A 12,638-nucleotide genomic window follows, 5' to 3' on the forward strand; every position below is an offset into this window, starting at 1 on the left:
TTAAATATTTAGTGGTTATTTAATTTTTGCCACACATAATGATCCGATCATATTTTTTGGAAAGATATATTTTTAGTTTCATTAGATAACATATATATTGGACTCAGAGGCATCTAGAAATTAGTGGCATAAAAAAATAAAATGAAATTGGTATTATTGATAATTTAGCAAATATATTAGAATAAATTTTTTGGCCATTAAATATTTCGGTACACTATATTGGCCATTTGAACATCGTCCAGTTGTGATTTGGGCCAAAAAAGAAAATCAATAAATTTGTATTAAATCAAAGTTTAGGATTTTTAATTAAATATTTAAATAATATTAATACCTTTATTTTGTTTTTTGGGTAAAGCCATACGTATTTTTTACTAGAAATAATCTTATTTGAGAAATTATAATTACACATAGGAATTAACGTCTTTTGGAAACTATATCCGCCCAAAATATCCTTTTCCAAACTTGGTCCAAAAAACAAAAGAAGAAAGAAATTATTTCTTATAACTTTTTTTTTTGTTAAATATCATATTTTAAGATTTTCTTTCTAAAAATTAAAAAACATACTATTAAATCTTATTAAGTTTTTAAAATATTTATTTTATATTTATTAAAAAATATATTAATTTAATCTTCCACAATAATAAATGGTGAACACTACATTATGTTGTTATATCAATTTATCACGTAAAACTTAACTATAATATTGATATGTATTGTTAACTATTGTGACATGTCTATTTATAAAAGATTGTTATGTAAATAACAACTTTTGCACTTCATATATTTTAATAGAATTCATGATAAATAAAAAACAATTGATAAATACTATATAAAAAATTAAAAAATAATAAATATTTTATCGTCCAAAATTATATCATTTTCATGTTTATTTGACAGCAATGAGACAGACCACGTATATATATACGGATAATTCTATTTGATTTTGTACTGTTTATTTACTATTGTATAGGATTTAATTGATACTTTTTTTCTTCTTCAAGAACTAATTAGTTATAGATCAAAATCTTTGAAGATCTAATTGTTACTTTACTCAACTCTTTATTATACTATTTTTAAAAATTATTAATCAAAATATATAAAAAAAATTAATATAAATTAAAAAATTTATTTATTCCAATCAAATTAAATAATTAATATAATTAATTAGTTATAATTAATTTAGTCAAATAAAATATTAAATGATTTGATCTTTATCTTAATTAGATTAAATAATTAATTAATTAATTAATATATATAAATAAATTAAATAAAATAAATTAACAAATACTTTCAAAAATATACCAAGTCAACTATGCTTGAAAAAAATTGAATTTTAATAATTAATAATATATATATATAAATAGATAATATATGTATTTTTTATTTTTTATTAAAAATATTATTCATACACTAAAATTAGTCACTAAAATTAATTATTAATGTATAAATATATATTTGGTTTAATTTATTTTTAATATATATTTATATTCTAATTTCAATATATGTTTTATATTGGTGGCTAATTTTAGTGTACTCGTAACATTGTATAGTATATTATATATTATATATATATAGGCATACCCACTATGAGAATCTTGAGCTAATCACACACTATAACTGCCTCTCTGCCAAGTAACAGAATACACCATTTCTATCTTCAGATTCACTTTCCCTCTCTCTCCTTCTTCAGATCCATCCTTCACTCTCTTTAGGTATGTTAACTAACTTTGTGTGTTTCATCATCTTCTTCTTCTCTCTCATAAAGTTCCTGACACAAACACACACTTACCACACTCTTCCTCAATTTGAGGAAGATTATCTCATCACATATTCATTCTATGTATATATGTTCTGTTTTTTCACAAAAAAACATAAAAAAAAAACAATTTTTTCATCTGGGTTTTGCTCATGGAGTCATGGGTATTCATTAGATGAAATTCTAGTATTAGTAGTAGTACCACATCATAAATTTTTTTCTTCCCCTAATTTTTCCACTCTTTAGTACTATTATTTATGGCTACTTTTCCAGAACCAAACAAGACATGCTTTCGTTGACTTTTTGTTGTTTTAATCTTTTTCATTAAAATCTTTCAAAAAAATAAAAAATTTACTTAAAATTTATTGTAATTTTTCTTGTTTCTGAAACAAGTAAACAACCCTTTGAGTTTAAGACACTGAAACAGAGTTCTGAATTTTCCAGCTGTCTATGATTCTCTCTCTCTCTCTTCTCACTAAAGTCTAAATCAGTTTCTGTTAGTTTTCAAATATCTTATCTTTATGGATTATGGAACACTACTTTTTAGTCTTTTCCTTTCTACCTTGGATTTTCCTTTGACTTTATCTTGTTACAGTTGATCTGTCACTCAAAATTACAGTTCTAATAATTAATATTTTATTTAGGTAAATACTTTTATGATGACATCTTCTTATACGAAAATGATATTATAAATCGTTAAATAATATGATATATTTGACTAAATTATTTAACGATTCAGTCATCATGACAGTATTTCTTTTTATTTGTTGGTATTGATATAATGAATTTTCTTTTCTCAATACCTGAAATGATGAACTTGATTTGATCTTTGAAAGAATTTTAAGTGTTAGTGCTTGACAGAACTTTTATTTATTTATTCATTTATTTTTTTTGTTGTGTGACTTCATCACTAGACAACTTGGTTGTTTCCTTTCATTTTCTTATATTCATTTTCTACTATTATTCCAAATTTCTGAATCTATTTTTGTTCTTTCCTAAATGGTTCAAATTACCATAGTGTTTATTTTGTCATGATTATGAAAAAAGAAAAAGAGAATATGCAACATTAAATAACGACCATAAAATTTTAAAGAATTAAAAAAAAAATCTAATTAAGAAAAAAGATATAATATGAAATTGGTGCAATTTGGCCCTATCTAAATGTTTTTCCCATAATAACATATATTCACAAAATGTATGTTTTTTTTGTTTTTTTGGTTTTGTTGTCTATTCACAAAATGTATGACTCATAATTTGGCTTTTTCTATGTTATCTATTTGCCCACTTCTCTTTAAATATTTATAACTAAATAATTTAAAAAAATTAATAAAATTTTATATATTATTTGTCTTTTTCACATAATTGAGTGCTCCTCTCTCTTTCTCTCTCTTTATTCAGGGACTATACAATACTAATAGTAGAAAATGTTAGAGAAAGTTGAAGGTTTCAACATGGAGAAAGTAATAGAGGAATTTGAGGAAGTTACTAAGGATGCTGGTAGAGTTCAAATTGAAACTCTTAGGAAGATTCTTGAAGATAATTCAGAAGCTGAATACCTTCAGAATTTAGGACTTAATGGAAGAACTGATCCTCAGAGTTTCAAGAACTGTGTCCCACTTGTTACGCATAAAGAGCTTGAACCTTACATCAATAGAATGATTGATGGTGATCTTTCTTCAATCCTCACTTCAAAACCAATCACAACTATGTCTCTAAGGTATATATCTTGATTCTTGATTCATTCATTCTCCCTCTCTCTTTTAGTTTTCTTTTGCTATTCGTGTTCCAGAAATATTTACAATCGCCCATTTTAGCCTTTAGAAGCGGTTGTAGATATTTTTGGAGCACGAATACGACTCGTACTAGTATTTAATTTATTCTTGAAAAGGCTGAATTTTTTGGTGTTAAATTCTGAGTTTTTGAAAGGGGTTATTATGATGATGATCTTGCAGCTCTGGAACTACTCAGGGGAAGCCAAAGTTTGTGCCATGGAATGATGAGCTTTTTGAGACCACAGTTCAGATATATAAAACCTCTTTTGCCTTTAGAAACAAGTAATCAATACTTTCATTCCTCTTTAATTTAAAGCCCTAAACTCAATGAAATATTAAATGTCCCGCGCATACAAAAAATCAGCTACTAAATCAGTTAGGTATATATACATGTCATTTTTTACACATTTTCGTTATATATTTTTATTCCAACCTATATTTTATACAGAGAGCATAAAAAAAATAGCCTTTTAGTTGATAAAATTTATTATGATCATATTATTAATTATTGTCTCTATTTGGTATTGGAATTTGGAAATGACTATGATTTATGAAGAGAATTTCCAATCACAAGTGGAAAGGCCTTAAGCTTCATATACAGCAGCAAGCAATTCAAGACCAAAGGAGGGTTAGCAGCAGGAACAGCAACAACAAATGTTTTCAGAAATTCAAGATACACTGTTGCAATGCAAGCACTAAAATCACAATGTTGCAGCCCTGAAGAAGTGATATTTGGTCCTGATTTTCACCAATCACTCTATTGCCACCTACTTTGTGGCCTAATCTTCTGTGATGAGGTTCAATTTGTGTCCTCAACTTTTGCACACAGCATTGTCCATTCTTTTAGGACATTTGAGCAAGTTTGGGAGGATCTTGTTGCTGATATAAGGGATGGTGTCCTTTCTGAAAGGGTCACTGTCCCTTCCTTGAGGAATGCTATGTCCAAAATTCTCAAGTCTGATCCCAATTTGGCTAACATCATCCAAACAAAAATCATGGGGTTAAGCAATTGGTACGAATTTTATTCGCAAATTTTTTTTCGTAAAATTTAGGTTTAATTATTCTGTCGATCCTTATAGTTTCACTAAATTTTTAATTAAGTCCTTATACTTTTTTTTTCAGTTAGTTCTCTATACCATATCAAATTTTGTAATTAAATCCCTGTATTGACAACAACGCGAAAACTAATAGAATATTCCGTTAAACAAAACGAATATGTCTAACCTTTGACGGAATATTCTGTATAATTTAACAGAATATTATATTAATTTCAATATTTTTGTCATAGTAGGGACTTATTTACAAAATTTAATATAATATAAGGACCTAATTAAAAATATGATAAAACTATAGAGATTTACAGAGTAATTAAACATAAAATTTATGTATTTGATATAAAACTTACATTACTATTTTTTTTTGTGATTTTTAACTTATTTAAAAAAATCTCATATTTAATATTTTTAGTGATATTTGTGCAACATAGTTGACTAAATTTTTTTTTAATAAATTTATGTATTTGTGTATATTTATACAGTATTATACCGTATTAAAGACGCGTATTGGTATTTGTGCAACACAGGTATGGATTAATTCAAGAGCTATTTCCAAATGCAAAGTATGTGTATGGAATAATGACAGGGTCAATGGAGCCATATTTAAAGAAGTTAAGGCACTATGCTGGTGACCTACCACTGTTGACTTCTGATTATGGATCTTCAGAAGGTTGGATTGCTACAAATGTGAATCCAACATTGCCTCCTGAGTCTGCCTTGTACACTGTTCTTCCTCAAATTGGATACTTTGAATTTATACCTCAAAATAAGGGAGACTCTGATTTCATTGATGTGGAACCTGAGCCTGTTGGACTCACTCAAGTTAAGGTTGGTCAAGAATATGAAATTGTTATCACCACTCCAGCAGGTACTTAATTAATTCTTCTCTACCTTACATTTATTATTATTATTATTATTATTATTATTATTATTATTATTATTATTATTATTGTGCTTAATTTTAATTTATTATTTAACATTTAAAACGTCTTATTTTTATTCTAAATATTTTATTTTGTGATATTTTTGTCTGTTGACAAAAATTAAAACATTTTTTTAAATATTTTTTTATTTTTTTATTTTTTTTATCAATTTTCTTCTTAAATCACTACGACTGCCATTATAACTATTATAATTATAATTGTTATAGTTATGTAAAAGACGAAGAAAAGAAACACTTCTCGGAGAAAAAAAAAGGATTTTGACAAAAAAAAATTTAAATAAGACATATTAGATAAACATATAATGCTTTTAAACAACATCTTATCCTATTATTATTATTATTATTATTATTATTATTATTATTATTATTATTATTATTATTATTATTATTATTATTGAATTTTTGGGTTTCTAAGTTCTAATTATTGACTTTTGACTTTCTGACAATGCTTTTTATCTAAGATGCTTTGGTGGTTTTTGTTTTTTAACTGTTCTTGTGATTTGCTTTAATACTTGATTCTAATTTCTAAATATGGATGTGACCAACAGAATATGAAATCATGTCCTTCTGATATTGTAAGAAACAATCAACATAAGAGTACATACCTAAAACCTAACCACATTAATGTAACCTAGGTAGCATAGCTTTTAGCTTTGGTTGTTGGCAACTAACTAATTTTGAATTTTATTGTCCTTTGTTTTTCATAAATCATGCGTACTAATTTCTCCAATTTTTTTTAGCATTATCTTGGATTTAAAGCAATAAATTGTTTTGCCATTTTAAGTAAATTTATAAATCAATATACTTAAATAAAAATTGAATTCGGACAATTTACCAAACAGAGTCAAAACAACAATAGTTATTGTGAACCAAACAAAAATTAACTAATTAATCTAAAAAAAATTTCACATAGCATTCATATGGTTTATGCCTAATAATGCTTATTACTAATGTTTTGGAAAAAAAATTGAAAATTTTTACCTTAATCTAATATCTTAACCTAGAATTATGCATAATTTTAAAGAAATACACAAAATTTGTGCAACTTAACATAAAATAAATTAGTCTTTACTCTATCGACTTAAAAAATACTATAGAAAAAAAAAAGATTTCAATTTTAATAAATTGTTAATCTTAAATCTTTGCTCGATTTTTCAGGCCTATACAGGTATCGACTCGGCGATGTTGTCAAGGTTATGGGGTTCTACAACTCGTCGCCGCAACTGAAATTCGTCCGGCGGAGCAGCCTTCTACTTACAATCAACATAGACAAGAACACAGAGAAGGATCTTCAATTAGCTGTGGAAGAAGCATCAAAGTTTCTAGCTGAAGAAAAATTAGAAGTTGTTGATTACACAAGTTATGTTGATGTGTCCAAAGATCCAGGGCACTATGTTATAGTTTGGGAAATTAGTGGCGAAGCAAGTGAAGAAGTTCTTAGTGAATGTTGCAATTGCTTGGACAAATCCTTTGTTGATGCAGGGTATACTAGCTCTAGGAAGGTCAATTGCATCGGCGCCCTCGAACTCCGTGTCGTCCGGCATGGAACATTCCAGAAGATTCTAGAACATTATATAGGGTTAGGATCTGCTGTTAGTCAGTTCAAGACACCAAGGTGTGTAGGGTCTAACAATGCCAAAGTGTTGCAAATATTGAATGAGAATGTTGTGAACAAGTACATTAGTTCTGCTTTCAATAATTGAAATCAATGAATGAAATATATTTGGGAAAATATCAATAGCAATATCAATCAAAATTATGAAATAATAATAATATTGAAAAAATATTATTCTTATAGTTTTCTTATATTCTTTTTGTCACGTTTTTTATTTTTAAAAAATTTATTTGTCGTTCGTATTTTTGAAGTTTTTTTGTTAGTAATATAAATGTCTGAATACTATTTTAGTAATTTATTTTTGGTTTAATTACTCTGTTGGTCCCTATAGTTTCACCAAATTTTTAATTAGGTCTCTATAATTTTTTTTCTTTTCAATTGGGTCCCTACACACTGTTTTAATTTTGTAATTAAGTCCTTCTTAGTGTAAAAAATATTAGAGTTAACTGAATATTTTTTCACAAATTAAAAGTATTTATAATTAAAAACTTTATTAAATATTTGACCGCATGTATTTTGGTAAAAATATTATATTAATTTTAACATTTTTAACATGAAAAGAACATAATTACAAAATTAAAAGTAGTGTAGGGACCAATTGAAAGAAAAAAAAATATAGAGACTTAATTAAAAATTTGGTAAAACTATAGAGACTAACAGAGTAATTAAGCTTTTATTTTTTTATTATTTTTTAAACTTTGCTCCAATTAACAAACCAAACAATTTACAATAACTGATACAATATTTTCTGCCACATTAATTTATCAACTTTGTTATGGTCTCTATAATACAAGCAATGGTTGACAATTTGACATAATGGATAGAAATACACATGTAAGGTTGGCATGATTAAATCAGAAATCTTTAATAATATTAGACCAAAGTCATATTGTTGGGAACAAGGGTGAATGATCATATGAATATGGACCCTATATGCTAGCTAGACTTCCAAACCAACAAAAAAAATAAAATAAAAATAGCAATAGAAATGATTTAACAAGATCAATATGATAATAGATAAAAGATAAAATATATTTTTTATCTTTAAAATTTGTTAAAAATTTTAAAAATATTTTTAAGTTTTATTTTATTTTAATTTTGTCTTATAAGTTTTCAATTTACATCAAATATATTTTCGATGGTTAATTTTTTAAAAAATTTAAGATTAATTCAACAACAATCTCACAAGAACAACTTTCAATACAAATAAATCAAATATAGTTATCATACATTATTGTTGAATTAATCCTAAATTTTTTAAAAATTAATTATCAGAAATATATTTAATACAAATCGAAAATTTTAGACACAAAATAAAAATAAAATAAAATTTAGAGATATTTTTAACAAACTTTTGGAATAAAAGATATACTTTAATTCATAGATAAACTTTGGTCATATGAGACACCAAAAAAACCTTGATCATATGAGCTAAATGATCTGTTTTCCCTCCTTAGATTAGACTATTAACATTCAGATCTTATTATTAATATTTTGATGAATATAATTGGCTTAATTGAAGTCTCATAAAAAAATAAAAAATTCTCTTCATAATATATTTTTTATTTTCAATTATCTATGTTTTATTTTTTATTTTTTGATCAATCTCATATTGGTTCATTTGAACTATATGACTCTAGGACAATATATTTTATCATCACCGACCGATTTAGAAAAAATAAATAAATAAATAAATAAAGGTACTACATACTAGAATCTTCATATTCATTACATAGGATGACTTTTTTTTTTTTTTTTCAAAATGAATACTCTTTTTTGCATTATAATTAGTAGTGGTCTTTCCAAGTAACATCTGATTTTGATGTGTGGATATGTCACTCTCCACTAAAGAATAATGCATTTGGTATTTGCCCTCAAAAATTGGGTAAGTCCAAAAGAAAATTGGATAAATTAAGGAAGATATTTTTTTTTAAAATGTCCAAATGCTTCATTGTTCGCTTGTTCCTCTCATCAACCAAAGCAAATATTGGAGGATGAAAAAGTGGAAAGAGGAGACAAACAAGCTTGCTTAGACAAAGTTTATTATTATAATATTAATTAAAAGAATTTTCAAATTTGTTTCTCCTTTAATTATTGTGGATTAAACACTTGAACTAGACTTGTGAATTGTGATTAACCAATAAGGTCCACCCCACAATTACACGTGTCACTTGATCCCAACAAAGTACAAATAAATTTTGTATTATATTATTATTATATTCTCAATGTACCTTTCATTGATTGAGACATTTTTTACTTTGATTAGAAGGTGGAAAGTGTTGAGAACCTTAGTGATGAAAAGCATTCAAGTGGATCTTATAACAAAGAAGATAAAATGGTGGAACTGTGAAGTAGGCAACAATAGTGGCGCTTATTATTTTTTCTATATTGTAGGGGTGTGTGTGTCACAAAATTATGTGAGGAGAGATGCGATTTACTGTTGTGGATGTAATAAATCGGTACCTCTTTTTTTTAATATTGTTTAACTTTTTTTAATAAATCGGTACCTCTGTATTTTTAATATTAAAAAAATTTTAATATTAAAATCAAACCGTTTAATTTATGTTTATTAAAATTGGATTTAATTTTCAAAAATAAAAAAATTTAAAGTTATAAATTGAATCTTCTAATTTATAATTTGTTTTAATGATTATGAATTCATGATGAAATATAAATATATCATTATATAAATATAATTTCGATATATTTTTTTATAAATTTTATAATTAAAATTAATATATATATATATATATATATATATATATATATATATATATATATATATTGTATGAGTTGTTGGAGAGATACTATTTTATTAATTGAGCCACAGGTATCTAACATATTGATATCTAATCAATTTCTGTAAAGTGGTGATGAAGGATATAACTTGTACAAATCTTTTTATTTTTTAATTCAATTTATTTGATCCATTTATTCATAGAGCTGTTTACTCCATTGCAGACATTCGGAAACACCTCTAATCAGAGGAACAAAAATACTTGTACAAATAATTAAAATAATTTCATCCCCAACAGTTTATTAAAAGATTCTTTCCATTAGCTAGAATTCGTTACTTGAATGAAATTAGATCTTTATTTAGATCCTTCTTTTCTTCGAACGGAACGAACAGAGATAGAATTGGAGCAATTCCCTAAATACCTCTTTGAATATTCTTCAATATACCGACTATTCATGAAACGTGAAATGCAGATGAGTCGGACTGTCCGATTTGATTAAAATCAATTTAAAAAAAATATCATATAAAAAAAATACCCAAACTTTTAATAACATCGTATTATACACATATTTAATCAATATAAAAAAAAATAGCCACAATAGTATTGTTTTAAAGTGTATTGTGTGTTGTCCTTATCATAAGGATATTTATTTATTTTTTCTAAAAAGGAAAAATGTTTGGGATATTGGCCAAGGCAAAAAGTTTGTTGCAATAACCTTTGAAATTAGCTTTTTAGTCATGTAAAAGATTATTTGGATGATGAACAATTTAGGGTTCTCTAGATATATATCATGTAGTTTCTAGCAATTTTAGAATTCCTTCTCCTTTTTTCCTAGGAGATAGGATTGTATGTGCTGCTACATGATTATGTTTGAAATAAAGCAACTTTTTGAGGATATTCTTTCCAATCACATTTTATATGACCACCAATATTAATGTAACATCAGGTGGAAATTAAAAAGAAAAAAGAAAAAGATAAAAATTATATGAATATGAAAAAGAAAGATATATTTTATACATGGAATATTTTCCATTATAAAAATAATAATTAGAGATTGTGATTATGAATAATCATACTTCACTACATTATATTATGTTGCATTGGTTGATATATGATTAGTGTAAATATGAGTCCTTATATATTTAATAAAAACAAAATATATATAGCCGTTTATTATTTAATTTTTACATGATTTTTGTATATCCCAATATTCAAATAAGTGGATTTGTCATTTTTTGGGACAAACTTGAGCAATTATTTGCATTTGTATAGTATATATATAATACTAGACCCCCTTTTAGATGTAGATGATACCTCTATAATAATAATAATAACAATAATAATAATAAATGTAGATAAATGATGCCTCTATGATTATGATCTTAATCATGCACATGCTATAAGAATCTAAAAGTGGTTATATATATAAATTAAAATTTTCCCAAACTAAACCATATGGTATGATGTATTTTACTATTTTATTTTGTTTGTCCCGTGACACCCATTATATATATAAAACAAAAGTGTTAAACTTTGGTGTTGATTGGAGGAATCAATCTCCAATTATTAAGATGAGCAAAGCATTGAAGAATTCTGAAGAAGAGAAAGAAGAAGAAGAAGAAGTTGTTATTGGAGGAGTAGTAGCTTCTCCATTATGGGATTGTGGAAGCCCTTTATATGATTCATTTGAATTGGCAACACTTTCTCATATTATTGATAGGCATACGGTTGTTTTGCCACATCTTAGTGGATCAAAGAAGGCAATTAGCCACGGTTTTGATGAAAGTCATCATCATCACCATCACCATCACCATGATGAAGTGAAGAAGATTTCAATTGAAGATTCCAAAGGTTCTTCTTCTCTCAAGTCAACAAGCTTTAGTGAAATTTTGGACAAGATCATGGGGAAGAGAAAAGTGATTAGAGGAGGGAAGAAGAAGGGAAATAATAATAATAATAATTATAATAATAGTAAGCACAAGAAAACCAAAAATGGGTTTTTTGGCTTATACAATAGATTTGTTTCTAAGTAGAATAAATATGAGAATATTTGTTGTTAATCTTCATTCTTAATGTTCTTTATCTTTGAATTTGTACTATATAAATCATATAAGTAATACATATATATAATAGGGTTTCTTTTAAGTCTAATTTTGTTCTTAGAGGCCTTTGTATGATGATATATTCACCATTCTTATTATTAAGAAGTTCAAGTATATGTGTCATTTTTTGCAATAAAAAATCTATTATTATTATTATTATTATTATTATTATTATTATTATTATTATTATTATTATTATTATTATTATTATTATTATTAAATTGTTTTTTACGTTTGGGTATAATTTTATTTTGGTCCTTAAAGTTTAAAGTGTCATATTTCAATTAAAAAAAGTTTCATTTAGTTTCAATATAGTCCCATCGTGGGGTCAAAATTAAATAATTAACAGAATGTCCTACATAACAGAAGTACAAGAACCAGGTCGATAGTCTAAAAAATAAGTACAAGTTCTATCTAGAAGTACAAAAATAACCGTAGATGCATCAATACATTTATTTATCATTCTCTTTAGTTCTATAAAAAAATTTCATTTAAATTGTAAGAAGAATGATACATAAATATATTGATGCATCTATGGTTGATTTTGTGCCTCTAGAGCTTGTACTTATTCTCCAGATTATCGATTTTGTTCTTGTACTACTGTCATGTAGGACATTCCATTAATTATTTAACTTTGATCTCACAGTGGAACTACAT

The 12,638-nt window shown here is 25.7% G+C and overlaps 1 protein-coding gene across 1 annotated transcript; it reads left to right on the forward strand.

The window, feature by feature from the left end:
• The first annotated feature begins 1,538 nt into the window (after positions 1-1,538).
• LOC112733726 (jasmonoyl--L-amino acid synthetase JAR6) lies at positions 1,539-7,258 on the forward strand. Its single transcript, XM_025782774.2, has 6 exons — positions 1,539-1,712; positions 3,155-3,473; positions 3,709-3,810; positions 4,085-4,540; positions 5,111-5,451; positions 6,685-7,258. Exons 2-6 carry the CDS (start codon positions 3,181-3,183, stop codon positions 7,227-7,229), a joined length of 1,737 nt encoding a protein of 578 aa, XP_025638559.1. The 5' UTR covers positions 1,539-1,712; positions 3,155-3,180; the 3' UTR covers positions 7,230-7,258.
• Positions 7,259-12,638: the final 5,380 nt, after the last annotated feature.

Source organism: Arachis hypogaea, chromosome 2, assembly GCF_003086295.3.
Source record: "Arachis hypogaea cultivar Tifrunner chromosome 2, arahy.Tifrunner.gnm2.J5K5, whole genome shotgun sequence".
NCBI classification, from domain to species: domain Eukaryota; kingdom Viridiplantae; phylum Streptophyta; class Magnoliopsida; order Fabales; family Fabaceae; genus Arachis; species Arachis hypogaea.

Coding starts and splice junctions, on each gene's coding strand:
- LOC112733726 (XM_025782774.2), top strand. CDS start 3,181: ATGTTAGAGAAAGTTGAAGGTTTCAACATGGAGAAAGTAATAGAGGAA. Junction 4,541..5,110: donor ATCATGGGGTTAAGCAATTG/GTACGAATTTTA, acceptor TGTGCAACACAG/GTATGGATTAATTCAAGAGC. Junction 5,452..6,684: donor TGTTATCACCACTCCAGCAG/GTACTTAATTAA, acceptor TCGATTTTTCAG/GCCTATACAGGTATCGACTC.